The 23,996-nt window shown below is 42.7% G+C and overlaps 1 protein-coding gene across 1 annotated transcript in view; it reads left to right on the top strand.

The window, feature by feature from the left end:
- Positions 1-4,598: 4,598 nt before the first annotated feature.
- The window catches only part of LOC311522260 (tyrosine 3-monooxygenase-like), a gene marked incomplete at its 5' end in the record, with an annotated part of 44,947 nt that continues 25,549 nt past the window's right edge, over positions 4,599-23,996 (top strand). The window contains 7 exons of the mRNA XM_084631384.1: positions 4,599-4,856; positions 5,357-5,531; positions 6,524-6,612; positions 9,435-9,502; positions 10,690-10,740; positions 18,374-18,519; positions 23,017-23,152. Of these exons, the coding sequence (XP_084487510.1) occupies positions 4,599-4,856; positions 5,357-5,531; positions 6,524-6,612; positions 9,435-9,502; positions 10,690-10,740; positions 18,374-18,519; positions 23,017-23,152 (923 nt within the window). The remainder of the gene's footprint in view (positions 4,857-5,356; positions 5,532-6,523; positions 6,613-9,434; positions 9,503-10,689; positions 10,741-18,373; positions 18,520-23,016; positions 23,153-23,996) is intronic.

Below are 23,996 nucleotides of genomic sequence, written 5' to 3'. Positions count from 1 at the left end.
CTTCAAATATTGACCACTGAGGTTAGAAGTTATTTCCCTCTTAGCTGTAAGCTGCTGCAAGTCTGTCTGTATAATAATTTATTAAGATCTGGTACATTTTGTCCCGGTAAGGAGACCTGGAACTAGAATGTTTGTCACATGACTAGTCCAGTTGTGGTAGGCAGCTATAAATACAGTGTCAGACATACATCCTGCCATTAAGAGCTTACTGTCTAACCACCTGGAATTAATGTTACATACGACAGCATGGAATCAAGTCCATGGAATTATTTCTTGCCCAGTTCTTACACTGGTGCACCCCTAAAACACAGACATGTGTTACAAAAGTTCAGCCATTCTTCTCTGAAATGTTACAAACGTCACTTTTAATGCAGTGGCGCCTTCTTTTAATACTCCGCAGAGTGATTTTTGGGGAAGCTGGGTTCAGAGCATGGATGGCAATGTTCGCACTAGCCTTATAGTCAGTAACTCTGTGCCCTTAAAATTATTTGATCAAATACTTAACTATATCTGTAGCTATATAGATAAAATGTATAAGGTCTGTATTTATGGTATAGAGACAATGTGGGTGAGGTAATGTCTTTTAATATCTGAAGAAGAGCTCTGGGAAGCTAGAAAGCTCGCCTTGCTCACCAACAGAAATTGGTCCAATAAAAGCTATTACCTCACCCACCTTGTCTCTCTAATATCCTGGGACCAACACATACAAAACCACTGCAGACAATATTCGTAGTATAGGCAGACTTAAATAATGTAATTCATCTTGGCACTGATTTCATGCCTAGCCTAGTCCAAAGCCCACTGAAATCAGTGTAAAGACTCTCACATAAGTCAGTGGGCTTTAGAACAGGCCCGTAATGGTTACAATTAAACATATGGGCCATATTTTAAATATTCATTTACAGCAGGCAAATAATAGAAGTTTATGGTATAAAAAGAAGCATTTACCTGACCACATTTTTCATCAGCTATGTTTTAATGCTGGCGGTTTACGGCATTACGATTGCAAATTAATTTACCTGATGTACTTTTTGCAGTTATGACATTTGTATCAGACTTCCTTGCATAACTTTGCATTTAATAAGGCATTATAGGGTATTATTCCTGTGCTTAACACACTTCAGAATTGATGAGGCTGTCAGCCAGAAACCCACGGAAGCGGTGTGAATCTGTTCTTTTGCCCCTCAAGCAAATCAGAGGTGCCTTCACTCCAGTAAACACTTGGCTGGTTTTTCCTCTATGTGTCACTAACCCTTCTGTTGGTAGTTTCTATTGCTAGCTTTTAGCATCACCTGCTGGATCTCAAAAAGGGGAATGAGCTGGTGAACCGCAGCCTACAGGCTTTCTCATTCAGCTCAACAAAATGGCAGCAGAACGAACAAAAGGAGAAGTGGTTTGTCCCTGTTAGGGTGACTGATGCTGTTACTACTTTATAACTCTGAAGCTGGCTTCGAACACAATGCGCCAAGGAGATTGGCCTTGCTAATTTCAACCCTGCATTACCTGAGTCTGAAGCTGGAGGTCAAGTATCCATTCGCTGGCAACTTTGTATTTCTGAGCATGGTTTTATTTTATTTTATTTTGCAGAAGGAAAAAAAAACATCAAGAAAATGGATGTTGCCGGACATTTTGATCCAATGATTTTGACTGGGAGTACAGGTGGTTGTATGGAAACTATTAATATTTACACCTTTTACTGTCCAGATTTAAAAGTACATATGAGGAGGTCGTTATCTTCAGAGAGAATCAAGCCCCAGGCTGTCTTGACTGGCTTTTCACTCTGGGAAGATTTTTATTGGGTTTACCCCTATAAACTTGTATTCTTTGGTATCTCGTTGTGAACTTCTGCACTGTGTCAGAGCAGATTTGGGTGTGATAGGTTCGTGTCTGAGGTGCTTTGCTGATTAGATTATATAGGTATAGTTATAGAGAGCTAGATAATAGATTACAGAGCGAAATAATACAGGTTTATATCGATGGCATTCTAGTTTATATTACCATCTAATCACACTTTCAGTTATCGGTTACAAAAGCTCACCAAGGAATGTCAGTTCCAGAAAATGTGGATTCTGGGAATCTTGTTCTTTATTAAATACCTGGTCTTAATTTCACTGTGGGTGTAAATAATGCCGAAGGAATGCGGATTCCTACTGTACTCCCATTGAAAGCAAATCAGCTGACAACCTCGGATCTCCTTCGCTAACACTTCGAACTGCAGAGAACTCGTTTTTCCCTCGTGGCTAGCTCAGAAACCATCCAAGCTCAGAAGACTCGTGTTAATTACAAATAGGTATCTCGGCGCTACATTTCTGTCCTAGTTATTGCTTTTGCTGGAAGGCGTTTCACTCTGGATCCTTATTCCCAAGCGACCAGCCAAAATCAGAACCAAACTAACCGAGCCAGCCAACAAACTGGATTATCCTAGAAATCCAGGCACTAAGAGGATAGGACGTTACAAGGGATCCAGGAGCAGGGAAAGCAGCTGGGGTTGCTGCTTCTGGTCAAGGAGAGTTTCAGCACCTGGGACAGCGCCCATCCCTGCCCTCCTCTGACCCACAGGGAAGAAGGGGAATTCAGGGGGCTCACAGTAGATCATGTGTCGTTGTAGCGTTCTCCCTGGAATCAGGGGAGGATGATTTTATAAAGCTGTGGAGCATTCGGTGGTACATTTGTATGGAATAATTTCTAAACAACCATGTTGAATTCTTTACTCTTGTTATTAAGTGACAGTTTGGCCCAAAGGTTTGTCCAGTAAAATTGTATCGCTGAGACGTAAGCCTAGACTGCTAAAGAAAATGATAGTCCAGCTGGTCATGGGTGTATCTGATTATGTTACATTTCTCTGTGCTAACACGTAGCAGCTTGACGTAACTCGGGCAATCGAAATACAGCTTTAAAAGCTGGGAAATGAACGGACAGCAACACAAAGGTCCCACACCGTGTCCCACACTGCAGAGTGCTGGGAGGAAGAAGACAAAACAAAAACAAAAAACCCAAAAAACCCACAACAACAACAACAACCCAAAGCATGAAAACAAAACATTAAACGCCACGGACTTGAAATTGGTTTAAAAATCACGAACTGTATTAGTGGAAATGCTGGCAGGATTTAATTCAGGATCCATAAACACAGACACACCAGGGGCAATGTTTTTCTAGAAACCCTAGCACTGTATATAAAATGCGCATACAGATTGTTGATAATCCTTCACCGAAATCAATAAAATGGAACAAGTGTCCTGCTCCTCTGAAGTTGCATGCGCTTTAGAGCCATTGGTCATCTAGTAAATGTCCATCATTAATCCGGAGCCATGTGTTCCCAAGAGATGGGGCTTGAATTATCTACCAGAGCTGAATTCGTTTGCTAGGTAGCATTAATCTGAGTGAAGTTCAAAATACTGTTACAACATACAACACTGCAACAGAAATCAGCCCCTTGGAACAACAGGATTCATCCCCAGAGGGAAGTATGCAAAGAGCCCCTGAGTGGCAGGTTGGGAGAAAAGGCTATTGAAAGTAAAATATGAGTCTGAAGCAAAGTTTAAAGGGGACTGCAAGATTCCGGACACCTTGCAAAAATCACAGGGTGTTCTTCTACTTTATTGCTTTAAAAAAATCAATCACCGGTTTATAACCTTCTTAAACTAACCGGTTAGAAATAATCATATTGCACGACATAGGTTTAGTCATAGCTAATAAAAATCTCTACGTGACAGTATTTAAAATAGCGCTTAACACTCACAGCTGACTTTGCAGAGGGGTTTAAGCAGGGCTGGAAACCCATCGAGAGTTACCAGATTGAAGAGTTGTCCCTTTCCAGGTCATTCTAATTTCCTCCCATCTCCTCCCTGCTCCTGGCCGGGACTGTGGCTCCGGGAAATAAAATGTAGAGGTTTCTTTATGATCACCTGTTCCCCAGATCGAAGACTTCGAGAAGAGAAATTCTACTTCCACCTTCTGAATTACCTGTGTAATTGACCACATTAGGTAGAATACAGACCAGTCCAATAGAGGGAATTCAGCTATGGAAATAAGATCTGTCCAGTTAGACAATAAAAGCGAAGAAAGACATACACACACACACACACACACACAGAGGGTGGGGGGAGGCTTTTTTACACACACGAAGCACAGAAGCTCAGATTCAGAGATGTAAACTGAATCCAGATTTCAACGGGCCTCTTAACAAAAGACCCCTATTTCTAAAACGGTAAAAGATGCAACGCGGCGGAAAACAAAGACACTTTGAAATAGAGCAGGAGGGTCCTGCTTTGAAATTACCATGAGAAGGGGGGTTATTTTAGTCTCCTGCGCATATTGTAGGCAGCGCCCTTCCATTGATCTCCCTGAGGCGGGCACCATAAAGGGTCCCCACTCCCTGCTGGTCTCCCGCGCTGTCAGACCCACAGGGAAGCCTACATTCACCCCAAGCCCACCTCGCACTGTAAGGACGCCGGGGAGGGTTTTGCCCCACAGCCCTGCATAGACCCCTTTCGCTGCCTATGACAGATCTCCGCCGGGGCTGGCTCTAAGCAAGGCGAGGACGAGGGCTGGCTCTCGGAAACTCGGCGCCTGCGGGCGGGGTGAGCTGCGCCCCCATGGGCACAGGTGTCGCCCCTGGCCGGGATCTGGATTTCCTGAGCCGGTTTGCGATGAAGACCGACGCTGCGGGCGCCCCAGGCAGGAGAGCAAGCCTCAGAGAAGATGCGGAGAAGGAAACTCCGGCCCCAGAGCCCGTGGACAAGGGAGAGGGCCTGGTCTGGGAGGAAGAGGAAGGAAGAGCCACCCTGAGCCTGACCTTCACCCTCCGGAATGCTGGAAAGGTCGGGCTGTCCAAGACAGCCAAAGTCTTCGAGGTACAAACCTCCCCATCCCAGCCTCTCCCCTAATCCTCGCCCTCCACAGCAGCCTCCTGCCCTACCTCTGGCCTCATCCCCTTCCCTGCTCCATTGCAGCCCCCTGCCTCTGTCCCCTAATCTTCCCCTCCCTTCTCGGACCCTGCTGGGCCTGACCCCCTCTAGCCTCTGCACCTGTCCCCACCTTATGGCCCAGCTGCTCCCCTCTATGTTAGCACCACCTCGCTGCTCAGGGGGGTGAGCGGGGGCTCTCCTGGCTGAAGGGGGATGCCAGGGGCACTTTGAAATGAGGATGGAGGGTTACAGGGATGGGAACAGCTGTTCAGAGGAACCATCTTGCTGTATGGATAGTTCATTTTAGGCCTAAGAAAAATCGGGGTTGGCATTTCTTGTAAAGCTTTATCCAGTTATCTTTTCAAAGACATATAACAGCTGCAGTCAAAGCCAGCCGTCTTTCAGTGATTTTAGATTTCTCACCAGGTGGACATTTGTCTTTGCAGGCTTCTGAAGCTGGAATCCAACACCTTGAAACCAGGCAAGCCAAAATATCCAAGAACACTACCGATGACCTCGAATTTTTTGTCAAATGTGAAGTTCATAATTCTGATGTCAGTGTCCTTATAAACTCCTTAAAGAAAGTGGCAGAAGATGTGAAAACTATCAGAGAAGAGAGAGGTATGCAATGTGTGGAACCTGTATCCTAATGGCCAAGTCCCCTCCTCCCACAAATGAGCACTAGCTTGTGTCTAATTGTATTTAAATTATTCATTAGGTCCAGAGTTTCCATTTTGTGTATGCGACGTTAGGCCCCCTATCCTGCAATGTGATGTTCCTGAGCAGACCCCACATTCAAGCATAGCTCCAGTGACCTCACAGAGGTCAGCCTTCCTAAAGCACATTGCGGCATTGCGTACCACATGTTTTTCATACATCTTCTGTTTCTAGATGATTCTGAAAATAATGCACATAAAATATGCAATTGATTTTATCAATATTTCATATTTTCCATAGTACTTCCATGCATTTTGTCTCTGGGTGTCAATATGTAGTAATTATATTTTCTATGCAATAGAAAATATTCTGGAAAACTGATGTTCTATAAATAAGAAGTGCTATTATTATTATTTATTAGAATACAGAGTGTTCTCTTCTTTTTAAATTTCTAAAGGACAGGATATTCCTCCTGTAATATTACTTGTTCCCTTAGCAGAAAAACAGCCTTCTCACCAGCCAGTCTGAAATTAACAGTGGTCTGAGATCTAAATATCCTTTGCCAGAGAACAGGGGCTGAGCCTATTCTGGTAATTCTTACGTTCATTGGCTGGTGAAGAGTGAATGATTTGTGATCAAAACTTGAGGAAATGATAGAGCATAATGGTATATGGGCTTCATGCATGTGCGTAACACTCATTTATGCTAATGCAAGCTACAGTTTTTAGTTCAAGTATGAATAGGAATAGACTTAAACACATGTATAAGTGCATCACTGGATCAGTGACAGTAAGTTTGTCATTTTTCAACTTATTTTTAATTCACCATTTGTAATGCAGAGGTGTAAAATATTCCTCCTATAAAGCAGAGGTTGTTATTCTCAGTGGCTTGTTTTTTTTCTGTCCCTTCCCAAGCCTATATCATTTAAATGTACCATTTTTTGCTATCTCCAACAGTCCCATGGTTTCCAAAGAAAATACGAGACCTTGACAAGTGCCACCATCTGATCTCCAAGTATGAACCTGATTTGGACCACGATCATCCTGTAAGTTTGAGGTCGTCATTAGTTTACCTTTGAAACTATTTAAATACGTTGGCTATTTCTGCTGTCCAGATGAATTCTCTGTAAAACTAGCCTCCAAAACAATTCTGTGCCCAACGTTTGTCTTTTAAAGAGGAGATTTACAATGGACATCAGTGAACTAGGAATGAATGAAGGAACCTAATAATAAAAAATCATAGAGACCTGTTGTATTAATTTATATGCAATAAATGGGCCCAAAGAGCTAAGTGTTAACATGATCCTGTCGCTGTCCAACATTAAACAGTGTCAAACAAGGTCTGGTGTTTAGCATACAGAGATCTCACTCTGCTTACTACCATGGCAAACACACCATTAAAATCATTTTAACCCTTTAGTAAAGATCCAGAAAAAGAAGGAAAAACAGTTAAAACATTTGAAAGGTAAAGTATTAAGTAAGCCTTTCCTTTTAACAGCATCCCTTGTTCCCTTTCCCTTTAGCTGTTGAGTGTCTTTAGAAGGAAAAGCCCCCTTGTCTGACAGTGTCTTAGATGGTAATAATTGTCCTTCTGCGGGGAAAGGGAAAAGGTTAGTTGAGCTGGGCTGGAGCTGTTGTTATTGCCATTGTTGTTGAACTCTGATGCTGTTTCCTAGAAGACACAAGAAGACAAGCACGCACAAAAGGGGCAAGTAGAGATTAGCAAAGCTAGAAAATGCAACGTTTGTCCATGGCGTTGACTCTCACTTGCAGCACATGGTCTTATTGGGCCCTCTGAGGTGTGGCAAACCTGTACAGCATCAGGCTATTTAAGGCATTGCTTTTAGCTGCCTTTTTGATCACAGGCTTACAGTAGTGTGCACAATATACAGTCTTGGCCAGCTATGTCAGACTCTTCTTAGACAGAAGGAAAAAGGAGAGGGAAAGGCAAGAGAAGACATAAAGTGGGGAAGGAAAAAAACAAAAGAAGAGGTAAGGGGGAGAACAGTCTCACATCCCAGGTGGGGTTTGGGATTCAGCCACTGTCAGTGGAGGTGGTGATGTCATCTGGGTCCCTCTCTCTGGCCCAGTCTGGTAAGAACCATCTCTCAGGATCAGTACAAGGAAGGCCCAAAGATATTACAGGAGATCCAGGGTCCCAAGAGACAGTGGGGACGGCAGCCCTGATGATAAAGCTCACTCTTACGTGCATCCCTATTCAGAAAAGCCCTTTAGCACATGATCAGATCTCACTTTCTAGACAAGAAACCTCTTGTTCATTTGCCACCCCCAAATTACAACATATTAATCATGTGCTTGGCTGGTCTGACATAACAATGTGTTCCTGCTCCCCAACCTTCTGCATCTTGCCTTATCTTAGGTCTTGATCCTATGGTCTTTAAGCCCCTGGGTAACTTTACACATGTGAGCAGTCCCATTGAAGGAGATAATAATACTTCCCTGGCTCACAGAGATTATAACATACTCTCAGAGTCAAATTCTTCCCTCCGCTAAATGTGCACAACTCTCATGGACTACAGTAGTATTCATGATCATAACCCTAAAGGAAAAGTTTGACCCTTAACATGAAAAATCGTTCCAATAAATGTTGAATATTTTACAATAATAAATATTTGCACAGTGATACCGATCAGCTATGCTTTATTAGTTGTGTTAATATGGAGCCGGAATTCAGATATTATTCTTATTATATCAAAAGTGATGTAAACCTTAAAGGGATTTGATTCCACATGTTTTTAATGTTTATTGAAGAATTGGAAAGACCTGACTGGAAGAGCTGAATTTCTAGTAAAACATAAGAAAAAAGAAACTCAAAATTTCAATTTGCTCCCTTTTGAGAAAAATATCATATGTCTAGCTCTAAATGTCTCATATTTTAAAATGGCTGTCATGACCTTTCCCTTCCTAGGTGCACACTTTGTTCAGCACTGGTGTTTGTGTGTTGTTACTACAGCCTTCCCCACCCCCACCCCCATCCCTCAGCTTCCTGTCACGACCCTTGCCAGTGAAAAGCAGAAGATCCTGTCTGCTTTTTCCTAACTCTCTTTTGTGGGCCTTGTAGATCTCTTCAAAACCCACCGACTAACGACACTGCTGACTTTTACGTGTGAAAAACTACTCAACTTTTATTTAACCAAATGAAAGATAACAGTAGCTTTCAGTAACCCTTCTACTAACTCCAGAGGGAAAGCCTGAGCTTATAAGATCCTGGTGGTGCTTCCCTTCCTGACCACAGTCCCGTTCCCCACCCTCCTCTGTGATCCTGCTCCCTCTCCCCATAGCAGTGAACCCCCCAAAGTTCCAAATGAGCAGGCTAACGACACTTCCATCCAGGAATCCTGTCTTTCAGGTCACCCAGTAGCATATGTTCTTTTGGTCTTTGCCCAGAGACACATCTCATCTTACAATTTCACTTAACAACTCTTATCCTATAGCAACGTCTCCTAGCATACAATTCCATATTAACATAGTCCCTTTTCACAATGGCTAAGCAGAAAATCAATGGAGTGAGCTTAGTTTCTAACTCTCCCACTTAAATTGTGACTTTCATTCTGTATAATGCTCACTACTCAAGCCTACTCTATCTTCATGCTTAGCTGTGACCTAAGTACAATTTACATTCCTTTGTAGGAACAGGTCCAAAGTCAGTGAGATTTCATGGGTGTAACTAAGTGCAGAATTTGGCTTACTCTGTAATATTCCCATGATGCCTTGCCACAGAGAGACTGCAATAGAAGAAACAACCAAATTCAGGCCTGTTAGTTTTGAATGTTTCTGTCAGCAAATCCATCCAAGCCCATCAATATGTCCTGATGTAAGAGTGATGCTAAATTATTTCCCAATTTAGGGCTACACTGACCCAGAGTACAGGAAACGGAGAGCCTTCTTTACAGACCTGGCCTTCAGCTACAGAGAGTAAGTGCATCACCACTGGAAAACTACTTGTTCTAAGTCAGTTTCACATTTTGTGTGCTCTCACAGTAAGTAGTCTGATTTTGTTCACCTGTAAGCAGCTTTATGGTTGATGTAACTTAATCCTAGGCCAATGGTCTGTGGTGCCATCTGTTGGAAAACTGAGTTAATCACAGAAACACACATCCCAGGCAAATCAGGAACATTTCAGAATACAATGAAAATTAATTTAATATTTAACTTTAGGGCTGCCTCACTGAGCTCTGCATAATTTCATGTAACTCTAGGGGGAAAATGGTCTCTATATGACTCTTTTGTTTAAATTATAGGATGAGGCTATCTTCCTTCTAGGATTTGGCATGTACCTCAATAAACCTGTCAGGTAGACAAGGACTTGTGCATGTCCTACAGAAAATGGAGAAAATAATAATAATAAAAAAAAAGATGGACTTATCCTCAAATGAACAATTTACACTTTCTTGCCTTTCTGTGTAAAAACACATGGGAGTGGAAGAGAAGTCTGGGGGGTTGTCCTTGTGGACACTGAAATTCATTCTACCCACTTGTAGGTGGCATTAGCAAGATGCATAATGACCTTGAGCTGTGAGCCACATGGTGCCCAAGAACTCAGGAGAAACCCTGAACCTTGGGAGATTTCTGCTTAATGACAGCCTCCATACATGGTGGCTAGTCAGCCTGCTCCCTCACTAGTAGTGTGAATGATCGCCTTCTCGGATGGTAGATACAACTACAGAGGGGAAGTTAATGCTGAAATATGCACAATATACCTATGCACCCACTTGCTGTATAATTTAGGGCTCTTTCCCCTGTGACTATGTCACATGGAGCAGTTGTTCCTAGCTCCATCCCACCTTCTGGCTAGCCAGCTATGTTGTTGATGGTCTGCCAGCAGCTAAGCAATGGGAACGGGAGACAATACAGCACTGCTTCCTCTACATTCCATCAAGTGGTCCTTCCTTTACAGTATTTCACTGTTTGCACCACCCCTGGGGATTCGGTAGAGCCTAGGACACCTGGGTCATAAAACCCTTTAGAATCCTTCGGGATGATTATTTCTTATTTGTATTTATTTTAGTATGCCAAATAATCCTGACGCATATAAAGAAAATTATATTTGAAACTAGAACTCAAATCAGCTACATAATTTTTTTCTCTCTCTCTCCTTAAAGAGGAGACCCTTTGCCTAGAGTTGAGTACACTGTCCAGGAGACCTCTACTTGGTGAGTATATTTTTCATATCCTGCCCCATGACAGGTCATGGGGCAATTCTACTGAAACCCAGGAAAATTTTGGAGGCGCAAGAAGTGCACAATGGTGCCCTACATTTTCAAATAATATTGGACATCTCTAATTTTAATTGATGTCTTAATGATCCCTTCTTGTTGTTCATTTTGCAGAATTCTATTCTCCCCACGCAAGTGTAACTCCTGGTGTTGCTAAGAGGAGTTACATACCTGCACTGAGGGGTGAATAGACTTCTGAGTCTACTTCCAGGTTACATTAAGTGGTGAGAATACATCAGAAGGCTCAGGGTTGGTGCATCTAAGTGAGGGGAGGCTTTCTGCTACATTTGTGGCCCCTCTTTCTGCCTCCACCCAGTTTCCAAGATAGCAGAGGCAAATTTGATCCCTGGCAGGTTGGAACAACCTCGGGGCTGCTCTAAATTGCACTCGCTAAGGGGCTGGCACATGCCCTGTGATGTTGGTAGGAGGTGTGGAGCTTAGGACCAAAGCAGCATGAAGTAGACTTAGTAGGGCTGTGGATCTAGCCCTCAGAGTTCTGGTTCAGTTAAAAGACACTAAGAAGTCTGGCTACTTAACCATACTATCCAGAACTCTTGAAAATCTGCTAAATTTGTCTTGAAAACTCATAAGAACAAGTGCTTTATTAAGATTTCTTTTGCTTCTGTTTGGGTGGAAATAAAATGAAACAGTTTCTTGCAAGATATTTTGGCAGCTCCTGGCTTGGCCAGAACCTGGAAGTGTGTAAGACTGAAAAATGATCAAATAAATGTTAACTGAGCGTTTCAGAATCTTTAAAAGAGATTGGTCCCACGCCAGAAAATTCAGATCTCTATCCAGATCTGGATTTGAGTCTGTGGTTTTTGTTTGGTCCTTATAAACATAGGGGCCTGGAATCATCTGTTACTGGTCTCTACCAGAGAAAGGATGCTGGACTATTTGAACCACTGGCCAGTCCAGCATGGCAATTCCTATGTTCTTAACTTGAAATTGAACATTATCTGGTTCATGTTCTACTTAGGGGATAGTGTGAAAAAGAAGCGAGAAGGGGAGAAAGAATAATCCAGTGGAAAAAAAGGGTGAAAATGGAGCAAAAAGAGTGAAAAACTATGTGAAAGTGGGAGGGAAGAGAAAAAGCAGTGTAGTCAAATGTATATACACACACACAGAGTGTATTTTTCCATTTGAATTTTTCTCTTCTCCTCTTTCCTCCCCTTTATATGCTAGAACTGATGCAAAGGTGTGCTCTTAATATATACATGCTGAGACAGATAGTAGGTGCAAGGGAATGCATCTATCTAGCAATTTATGGGGTGCGGGAAGTTTCTAACCCCAGTGCACAGCACAGGTTTCCCGTTACGTTAAAAATGTTCCTTTTTAAGTTGACTCACTCTCTGAATAAACATGGTCTCAACTTACAGTATAAAAGCTTCTTACAGTATAAAAGCTTCATGATCTCAGCTGAACCCAGGGCAAGCCACACTAGAGAAAGTCACTTTTCACACTGGTGCAGCACATTTTCCCCGGTGTTTTCCCCATTGTAGCTATCCCTGTGTAAAAACCCCAGTGGGGTTTGCAACAAAAAAATGATGCAAGAAATTCATTAAACCGAGAAGACGTTTGCCAACTTCAGAAATGGGTGAAGGTTTTGGAGGAAAGGGGAATTCTTATTTCCTTGTCCACCTCCTTCCATCATCCCTAGCTGCCTTTCAAAAATCACAGTATATAGCAATAATTATTGCTATGGGTTACTTGTTTTACAAGAATGTAAAATTTTAAAGAATGTCCTACTTGAGATCAGGGCCCCACTGTGCTAAGTACTGCATGTACACATAGTTGAAGATAGTCACTGCCCTGAAGAGTGTACAATCTAAATTGACAAGACGGACAAAAGGTGGGAGAAAGGAAAAATGATTATCCCCATTTTACAGATGGGAAAGTGAGAGATTAGATGATTAGCCCAAGGTCTTAAGGGGCACAGCCAGGAATTGAACCTAGATCTCCCAAGTCCCCACCCAGCGCCTCAGCAACAAGGTCATCCTTCCTCTCTGAAGAAATGTTTTATTTTAAATAAAATCCATCGGGCCTTAGAATTTGCAAAATGAGCACCAGATAATCACCAAGGAACATCATATGCCACTTATCCAGCTTCTATTATTTTCAGAAGCTCAAATGCTAGATTTTCAAATAACCTTCGAAAAGTAGTAACATGCCTGTTAAGTCCTTAGCGTCATGTTCATGACAGCTCCCACCAGCCAACAATATTGGCATGTTCTGGTGTGTGGGAATGTTGTATTTAAGAAAATTAAATTTTGTGTTCTTTCCTGTTTTTCCCCTTTTTCTGCCAACCTCCGTCACGGAAGCCATTCTCCACCTAGAACTATTCCCATAGTGGTAAATGGAACAGGCCTTTTGGGAGTATCTATTTGTCTCCTCAACACAGTTAGCCCCAGCAACCCAAGTCCCTGGTTGTGAACATCAAATTCCAAATTTAGATCTCACAGTTGTTACCGTAGCTCCCTCGGGCTGTGTGCTGAGGTCAGCTGCATTACAGCACAACTTCATGTGGATACAGGGAAACCAAAGGGGAAATTTTTTAACATGCTGTAAATTCCCTTGATGTTAGCTCTGAAGAGCTGTTGGATTCCATTAGTTTGTAGCAACATGTGTATAAAAATGAAAACAAGAACAGAAATCTCAGCTTCCAAAAACAGGGCTTGGACAATCTGAGTCTACTTTGTCAGGCATAGTTATTGCAGAGCCATAAACTGAACAGTCCTGGAAAAGGGAGAACAGAGGACAAAGATATTGAGACATACGTCATGTGACAATACTAAAGGCTGACAGTCACCTTCTTCTAACAGAGAACAAGGAACTTGATTAGAATAAGGAAATAGTATTAGCCCTAAAGCTGTCCCAGCTCTTTCCCTCTGCTTCACTGTCAAGAGTCTGCCTAGAATCTTTCACAGCCCTCACCTGTCATTTTAAAGAAACAGCACACATATGCTCTCAGCATGTGTGCATTTTACAATGCGCTTAATTTACCACACTATTCAGATCAAGGTTCAGTTTTAGAAATCCAGATTTTTACTAGCTTTTAGTATTTACAATGAATATTCCCTTTTAAAATATTTATTACCTTCCTCCTCCCACACCAAATAGGGGTCTGATCCTACTCCTCAGAAGTCAATAAGAATAATTGCACTGAGTGTAATGGGAGTTGGATCAGATCCTAAATTTCTCAGGTGTATTATCCTCAGTGTTCTGAATAAATTTTATCTAGGGGCTATACGGGGGGAGGGATAGCTCAGTGGTTTGAGCATTGGCCTGCTAAACCCAGGGTTGTGAGCTCAATCCTTGAGGGGGGCCATTTAGGGATCTGGGGCAAAAATTAGGGATTAGTCCTGCTTTGAGCAGAGGGTTGGACTAGATGACCTCCTGAGGTCCCTTCCAACCCTGATATTCTATGATACTAGAGATGGTCAGGAAATAATTTTCTTCTCACAAAATGTTTTTGATGAAAATCAAATTTTCATTGATTTTTTAAAAAAATTAAGGTCGAAAGAATGGCCACATGAGGTCGGGCCACTGGTCTGTTTAGCCCAATATCCTGTCTTCTGATAGTGGCCAGTGCCAGATGCTTCAGAGGGAATGAACAGAACAGGGCAATTATCAAGTGATCCATCCCCTGTCACCCAGTTCCAGCTTCTGGCAGTCAGAGGTTTAGGGACACCCAGAGCACGGGGTTCTGTCCCTGACCATCTCGGCTAATAGCCATTGAAGGACCTATCCTCCATGAACTTATCAAATTCTTTTTTGAATGCAGCTAGCATGAGAACATAAGAATGGCCATACTGGGTCAGACAAATGGTACATTTTTTAGGATTTTGTCTGTACTGAGTGTGTATAGATATATATTTCTCTTTCTCAGCAATTGAATTGTTCAGCTTATAATTAAAAAAAGTAGGGTTTTTTTGTTTTATAAAAAAATGTTTTTCAGGTTTTTTAACAAAATCCCTTCAAATTGTGAGAAAAACAGATTTTTTTCAAACATTTTCATTGATTCAAAAAGCCATTTTCTGTGGAAAAAATGTTTTGAAGGAACATTTTCTACTTTCTCTAGCAACTACATCACTCTTCTGTGTCCCAGGTAATTTTAAAAACCAATCCCAGTCATCTAAGGATGGTGCATCTTTCCACAAACCATTGATCACACAGGGAAGTGACTGCAGCCTTGCTCAGGATGGACTGCCTCTGCTTTCCCCCTCATGGCCTGGGTACTTTGAAGGCAATCCAAAGAATGAGAAGAGGTTCAGTGCAGAAGGAAGGAGAGGAGCACATGTTCCTGAGCTCACCATCTGCTCCTCCTGAGAAGCTCTGAAACTCTGTGTGGAGAAGTTTGGCATAAGGAGGTTCTGCCTTCAAAACAGATTAACTTTTCCTCTGCTTCAGACAGCTTACTATGGAGCTGCCTTCCAAGGCTTTCATACCTAGAAAAGCTGTTCACTGAAGCAGTGGGCATTTTCCCTGTATAAGGACTGCAGAATTGAATCCTGTGTGTACACAGTTCTGTTTTCCTGTGACTGAATTGTAGCCACCTCTGGGCTGGAACACTGCAGCTGCTTAACAGTGCAGCTTAATAGTGCACAGCAGCTGAGAATACTAAATAAAGACCACTGTTTCTTCTATTTTCTAAGACTAAAATATATTTTTTTTAAATTTGCAGTGCTTATAATTTTCTAAAAAAAAATAAACCATTTGCAGTAAAAGCATATGTAATACTGAACTTTGTTTTAGAGCAACCTGTAAAATTAATTTTAAAGTTGTCTCTATTGTAAGTGTAAGCACAATTTTACATTTTCTAACAGGGAAGTATTGGTCTATTAAAAATATTTTAAAAGTTTTGTAAAGTATAAGTAAGTATATTTAAAAGTCTGTAATTTCTGTTTTCTAACTCAGCTCCTTTCTACTTGATTTGTAAACAGAATTCATAGGAACATAGGCCTGGAAGGGATCTGCTGGGTCAAGTCCAGTTCCGTGCTATCACAGGAAACCACAACATATAATTCCATTCATAAATTTATCAAGCTCCACCTTAAAACGCGTTACAGTGTTTGGCCCCACAACTGCCACTGGGAGGCTGTTCCAGAGCCTCACTCCTCTGACGGTTAAAAACTTTCATTTAATTTCCAGCCTGTTGTTCATGGTCAGTTCATACACAGTTGTTCTTATGCCAACATTGTCCTTTAGCTTCAATAGCTGTTCTCCTTCCCTGGGGTTTACTCCCAATGCATTTATAGAGAGCAGTCAGATTCCCCCTCAGCCTTTGTTTTGCTAGGCTAAAGAAGCCAAGTTCTCCTTGTCTTCTCCTCTCAAAAGATAGGCTCTCCATTCCCCTGATCGTCCTAGCGGTTCTTCTCTGTACCAGTTCCAGTGTGAATTAATCTTTCTTGAACACGGGTGCCCAGAAGTCCCACCCCCTTGTGACAACTAGAGGTAAAGCAGCCTCAACACAAGGAATGTCCCTTTGCTGGTGATCATAGGCATCCCAAGGCCGGATCACAAACTCTTCTGCGGGGATTCACCTAGTCTTCTCAGAGTGTGGACTGCAGTCTGAGGGGCTGCTATGGGATCAGGTTCCTCGGCTTAACTCCTCCACCCCACTCTGCCCTTTCCACCCTTCTTGTTAGTGTGGGGATGGCCAGCACTGGCCCTTCAGCGCCATTGGTCCCTACAGCTAGAGCAGGCTGAATACAGGGTTCGCAAATATTCATTTGAATTTCCAGCTGCTCAGTTCATTCTTATTCATGTGCTCTGTACAATGGTTTGGAGAATGCCTGTTCCTTGTACAAATAGCTGCATTCACATGTGAACTGAGGTATTTATGCCCACACAAGATATTTGGTGTTCATTATCCATTAGTCCCCATTTCTTTATGTTAGTCCCCATTTCTGTCATCCAACCAGGGAGTCAGAACACCACCATGTGGAGGAGAAATGGGCCAAAAAATGGCTCCTCCAATGGCAGAGTATCCTGGCAACAACTTGTTTCTCTGTGGGGCTTCTGTCCTCCATGTCTCCTCCTCCAAGCCCTATAGTAGAAGGCCAGTATCTAGTGGCTTCTCCTCTTATATGCTGATGGTGATAATTATGCAGACAAATGGTGCTGAAAGAGACATGATTACAAAATACACTGTGGGCCAAAGCCTCATCCAGACAATTAGATAAAACTCATGGACTGTGTCTATTTACACTGCCTGAGGCTCTGGCCCCTGGACTTTAAAGTTTGTTTTGTTTTAAAACAAAATGACCAAGATTAGTTCCACAGAGATAAGGGACAGGGCATCCAGCTTCTTATCAGAATACAAACTTTCCCAAAGCTGAAGAAGAATATTTGGCCTGGAGTTTTGGGTCACACTCATTTCTAGTCTCCTAACCTGCCTAAGCTTTGGTACTAGTATTAACAGTAAAGTCACTCTTTGAAGTAAGTATGTCCAGATTCTTCACATAAGTCTAGCTAAGACTGTCCAGAGAGCAATCTTGGACTCATGCCCTGCTTTATACCCTATACAATCCCATTAAAGTCAGGGGTAGTCTATGGGAATAAGTTAGGGCAAAATCTGGCCTCTCATTCTCCTGAACTTTTCCTAACTGCTCCATGGAGATGGTCCAGGCTCATGCAGCTTTTACAATACTGACAACAGCCACCGTCTAAGGCTGTTTCTTTTTTTCCCGATTACACCCACGCTAACATAAGAAGTTTATGTGATGGAATGACAAACCATTACAAGATACTGGCTATCACCTCCATAGCAACAATAGCAGCAAAAAAACTACAATACAAAAACAAGAGAAGGTCATTTTCTTTAGTCAGCATTTCCAAGAATGAGCTCAATTTTCATAAAACAATGTTTATACACTTGTTAGAACCCCAGAGCCGGGTGTGAATAAATATAACTCTTTCTATAAGCTTCCCTGCCATCACTTTAGTGCTTGTTTATTTTGCAACAGCTAAATATAGTTAAAAAGTGAAGCCTTTAAAATGAAATAATAAAATATAAGAGAAGGGCCCAAACCAAAGCCCTAGATTCCAAGTACTGCCAAATATTTTTATATAGTAGTGTATAGCACCTTTCCTTACAATAAGCTAAACACCTCCAAAATTTGAGATGATGGAAATCTCCATCTTGCATTCGGATCTGCCTGGGTGGTATCTTGCACTTGCACAATGACCCTGATGCAAGAAAGCACTGAAGCATATGCTTCACTTTATGCACATACTTAGTGCTTTCCTGAATAGGGAAACTCTGGGTGCCTCTTCACAGTTGAACAGTTCACGGGGTTCCACACAGGCACCAAGATCTGCCTGAGCAGAGCCAAGTACAAGATCGAGGCCCATATCTGGTTCCTCATTTTGTGCCCATCTCCTGGGAAAAATCCTACCCTGCAGCCTCCATCCAGGCTTCGGCTTCAGAGCATCATTTTTTCTGAGCTCAGCTCGGCTTTAGATATCCTCTCTGCGCTGCCTGTGTGAACCGCCGTGGTTCTGAAGCCAGGGAGAAGAGGTGCTGCTCCTAGTAAAGGAGACGAACTAAGGGTTGTTGTTCTTTCAGGAGAGAAGTCTACAGGAAGCTGAGCAGCCTCTATCCCACCCACGCCTGTAAGCAGTACCTGGATGCCTTTCAGCAGCTGGAGAAATGCTGTGGATACCAAGAGGATAGTATACCTCAGCTTCAGGATGTCTCCAGATTTTTAAAAGGCAAGACATTACAGCCCATTGTATTTTAGCACTCCCAAGGTGGAAATCTACAATGCTGTGTGCTGGAAAGAGGAGTTGATGGTAGACCCCCATTCTGAAGGAACTGTGACTGCACAGGCCGTGAAGATCTGTTTGCTAATAACAAGGAGAGGGGGGTTAGGAATAGATACACTGTTGAGAGGCTGCAAGCTCAAGTTAGTCTGTCAGCAGACGTTTGAGTGACAGAGGACAGTGGAGATTGAGATCCTGTATTGCTAACCCCCAGGCCGGATTCAGTTCCAAGGCAGGGTGTGCCTTTTCGACAAATCGGCTTGCCAAAATCACTGTAATCTGGAGTAGCCAAGGAATGGCTGCAATAAAAGAAAACACCCTCCTTGCTGCTCTCCCAGCAATAGGAAGGGTGCCAGATACAGGCCAAAGACAGTTGCTAAAGTAGGGCAAAATAAATAGATAAATTGTAGATTTAACTTCAAATAAAGTTTAAATTGGATGTTTATCCAGTCAAGTGATCCACTCCATCTACCAATAAACAAATGCAAGACAAATTGGCTTAACCTACTGCTGAAGAGATTTCCAGTACATTGTCATTTTAACTAGAGACTAACATATATTGGGCCAGGTCCTTGTGTTGATCCAGCAGCAAAAAGAGACTGGACAGCTGCATTACTAGTGCAGCCAGGGAGTCCCCAGATGTAGAGACATCCTTCAGTGGTGTAAATGGGAATGACCAGGAGTATGTCATCCATCCCCTCTCCCCCCGAACCTCAGGCATAATAGGCATTCCTGGGTGGGTTGAGGGCATTGCCAGGGCTAGGAGGAGGTGGAACTGGAGAACAATACCCTCCAGTGATTCCATGATGGCAAAGCAGTCCTAGAGAGCTGCTGTTGCTGATATAATGTAGAGCTGCCTTTAGGCTGCTCTACGTTATGCTGGGAGCTCGTGGGTGTGTTAAGGCTAAGGAGAGTGGAAAGATGGCTGAGAGGCAACTTCCGACATCTCACACACCTGTGCATGAGCTGAACACTACTCAGCTTGGCCTACGGATCTGGCCCATTTTAGCTTGCTCACTAACAGAAAGTGAGAAATAACTAGGAATATTGTAGGTTTCCTTTGAGTTCCTCAGTGGATCATGGGGACAATGGCCTCATTCTGATATCACTAACACTGGTGATATACAAGTATAACTCCATTGACTTCAATGGGGGTTATTCCTGATTTACACTAGTGAACATGTGGTCAGAACTGGGCTCATAATACACATTGTTTTTCGTAACACACTGTTGTTGCTACTGTCATGTCCTATGCCTGCCACTGCCTCTGCTCAGCTGGCTTCTTCCAGACCCCTACTGATCCCAGCCAGTGTCTGGAAGATGTCTTGGACCAGGTCACTTGTCTTTTTCCTATCATTTGCCTCTCACCAGCGGTCAGAGGCTGTTTCCCTTTGAGAATGTGCCAGAGTGAAATTTTCCTGAAAAAAAAGCGTAAGACTTGAAAGTGCCTTAGCTAAGGGAAGTTTATTTAATATAGGAAAAAAGAGAATCATTTAAAATAATAGTGGATCACAACACTCCTGAGGCCAACTAAGGGAACATCATACCTCACTGTGTAGGTAAAATGACATTTTGTTTTATTGATTACTGTTCATTTTGGAAAACCCTACACAGTGGATTCAACCATGTCTTTCCTCAACTCCCTGAGCCAAACCTCCAGGCTTCACCCATCACCCAGTTCCTTCTCTGCTCTCTCTTCCTTTTCTGCTCCACTGAGCCTCTCCTTGGTGTACATGGCAACCATATCTGCCCTGACCATTTGGGCAAGCTACTCTGACCAGTTTAGGGCTTGTTTTACTATTCTCCCTCCCCCCTTCCTGTCTATTCAACCCTGCCTCCTGCACTCACTAGAATATCGGGGCATCTCTGGATGGTGGTGAGGAATTGGGTAGGTGTCTTCTCTGTGTGTTTTACTGCCAGCAAGGAGCTCTAGAAGTAATCTTTGTCAATAAGTCTTGGGATACTGCTCTGAATGTGACTGATATTGATATTTTTTATCAGTCCTAGCTAACGTCAGAAGGGATAACAGAAGCAGGGAGATTAGGGCAAAGTAAGGATCTACTGGTGTTCACTGTTTGTATGGGAACTGTCAGATTTTGTTTACTGATGTCTGTGGCTATCCACATCTGCTCTAGATTGTGTCCTACGTTATTTCCATGTGTCATCATGCAAGTTGTTCTGGGCAAACGTATGACAAAAAAAAATCAGTTAGAAAACTCTGCAAATATCTACTGGGGGAGGGAAATTCAGAGTGTTCCACAAACCAGTGTTGTTTGTGGCTGGACTCATATAGTGGTGGATAAGATACTTGGGTCCAGTCTGAATCAATATTCATCGATACCTCCTTGTCACCAATAGTTCTAACATTAGATTCTCCTTATCATACAGCATTCCTCATAGGGCATTGTGAGAGTTGCAGTTACTGTCAGATCCCTTTGGCACAAACTCACTCTAAGTCAGAGTCTAATGGTGTCATTGCAAGATCTGCAGAAGCCGCAACAGCCAGTCCCATGTCAGTGAGCCACCTTGTGAGATTAGGGTGCATGAGGCATACCTCTTATTTACAAATATCTTGGATGAAATCCAACCCATGTTGTGGGTGGTGAAGAGCTGCACTGTCCCAGAGGAACTCTGGGTGGCATTGTGTCTCCCAGAATTCCACAGCATGTGGTGGGGACATGCCAGCCACTATATCCTATAATGGGAGGCAGTGTGCAGTTTCTTCCATCGCTGGCCAGATGTAGGTGGAGCTGTGGTCATGTGCAATGCTAGTCCTGAGTGCTACAGCCAGGGCCTAAATGCCATGACAGGCCTCTGACTAGCCAGTGTAGGTTCTCCCAGTTCCTCCTGATACCCTTGCACAGGCATGTAGCCCAAGTACAATCTAAACTCTTAGATTCACATGTACTTACTACAGTGCAGCTTACATGCTGCCTCTTACACATTGTCTTTGGATTTGGCTCAATGAATCATAGAAATTCAAGATGGAAAGGACCTTTCCTCCAGGTCATCAGCCTGCCAGGGAAAGAGTGTTCCCTGCTTTGTCTAGTCTGACTTCAAATGTCTCTAGATATGGGGCTTCTACCTCTTCCTCTGAAAGATCGTCTTTATATGAGAAAGAGAACTAGTGACCAAACAGACCGAAACCAAATGTGCTGGAAGAAACATAAAACATTTCATGTGAACAGCTTGGTTTCTGTGGGAAACATTTCTGTTTAAACAAATTAGGAACGCAAGCACAAAGCCATTTCTGTCCTTTTATTTTTTAGTTGTGCACAATAAAAGTAATTAAAATAAGAGATGAAACGGTATTTATGAAAGCAAGGAATGCAACACAGATTTGGAATACGGGACTTCAAATAGATTATCTACTCTTCTTAAAGCACGGCAGTTTTACATGATGCTTTCTGAATACATAGAAAACATGGGCCTTGCCAAAGGGGGCTTATAGTTTAAACTTAGACAAATAAAACACAAAGGTGCAAGAGCAGATGGAAAAATGGAAGTTGACAGCTCTGGAAAGAAGGATCAAATAAAAATGTAGAAAGGCTAAGGGCCAAATTACCCATAAGGAGTAACCCTACCTATTACATACCTTGTAGGGATCCCATGTAAATTCAATTGCTGCTGCACCCCAATGATTTCAACAGACTGCAAAAAACAGAGACGCCCTCTCCAAAAATGTATGGCAGTGTCCTGCCAGTGTAACTCCAGTTCCTGCTTTTGAATCATGCATACAAAGTAAATGAAACACAACATAACACCATATGGTAACTCGACTACTTGAAGTTGATTGTGTCATAAAAGGCCCATGCAGGACCATAGGTATTGCCAGGCTAGCTTAGACCTGAGGTCCATCTAGTTCAGTGCCTGGTCTCCGGCAGAAGCCTATGCCAGCTCCTTCAGAGGAAGGGGTAAGAATCTTGCAGTAGGAAGTTACGGGCTAATGTATAACCAGGGAATATACCTCCTGAACTGCCAGTGGCTGGAAGTTACCTTGTGCCCTGAATCAAGAGGGTGTGCTTCCCATCCAAAACTCTTGTTTATTTCTGATATTTATGATTACAAGAGAAGAAGGCTGCCAGTGGCTAGGGCAGTAGGTGGGATTTGGGAGATCCAGCTTGAATTTCCTGCTGTGCCACAGTTCCGCTCTGTGGACAAGTCACTTAACCCCTCTGTGCTTCAGTTCCCATCCATAAAGTGTGGACTATACCCCTGCCCTTCTTCACAGAGGTGTTAGAGAGATAAATACACAAAGGATTGTGAGGCATTCAGATACCACAGTAATAGAGCCCATATTAGTACCTAAAATAGACAGACATTTTCCTTCTCCATCTGTACCAGAAAGTTCTGGGACTAAATGCAAAGGAAATTTCAAACTGCTTGGATGGTGTAGAGTTGTCATGTTCACAGTAGATTTTCCTGCTGGGCTGTTTTGTTTTGCAGAAAGAACAGGCTTTCAGCTGAGGCCAGCTGCAGGGCTGCTATCTCCTCGTGACTTCCTTGCCAGCCTGGCATTTCGTGTCTTTCAGAGCACACAGTATATAAGGCATTCCTCTTCCCCTATGCATTCCCCAGAACCGTAAGTAGGATGATATGGCATAATCCAGCGGTTCTCAGTCTGTGAGCCTTTCGTCGCGGTGGTTGTATTCATTTAGATGGAATACAGGGGCTCAAAGAGTCAAAGGTGTCAATGTAACCCAGTCATTGTCCAACATACAGCAGTGTTAGACAAGGTCTTTGTTATACAGAGACCTCAGTCTGCTTATTACCATGGCAAAAACACCATTAAACATTCTTTAAACCTTTTATTAAAGATACAGAAAAGAAGGAAAAAGTTAAAGCATTTGAAATGTAAAGTATTAAGTAAGGCTTTCACTTTAACAACATCCCTCCCTCGTTCCCTTTCCCTCTGACTGAAGAGCGTTTCTAGAAGGAAAAGTCCCTTTGTTTGACAGGTTTTGAGATGGTAATAACTGTTCTTTTGGGGAGAAGAGAAGTTAGTTGAGATGGGTTGGAGCTGTTCTTGTAGCTGTTGTTAAAGTATAATCCCATTTCTTAAAAGACAAAACAAGATACACATGCACAAAAGGGGACAGAAGAGAACAGCAAAGATGGAAAATAGCAGCTTCTGTCTCTGAGGTTGATTATCGCTTGCAACCTCATTGCTGGAAAAACACAGGCACAGCACACAGTCTTACCAGCAACTCTGAGACCTGACAAACTCATATCATCACCAGGCTGTTTAGAGCATTGTTTTTATCTCCCTGTCTGGTCACAGGCTTATAGCAGTGTTTAAAAAAAATGCAGTCTTGCCTGGCTAAGACAGATTCTTCTCAAACAAAAGGAAAAAGGAGAGAGATAGGAAAGAGAAGAAATAAGGTAGGGAAGGAAAAGAACAAAGGGGGTGTGCAGGGGAAACCAAG

This window comes from Lepidochelys olivacea (genome assembly GCF_965140295.1).
Source record: "Lepidochelys olivacea isolate rLepOli2 genome assembly, chromosome: 1".
Taxonomy (NCBI): domain Eukaryota; kingdom Metazoa; phylum Chordata; order Testudines; family Cheloniidae; genus Lepidochelys; species Lepidochelys olivacea.
Note: the sequence above shows the minus strand (reverse complement) of the source record. Positions and strands in the feature narration are given on the sequence as shown.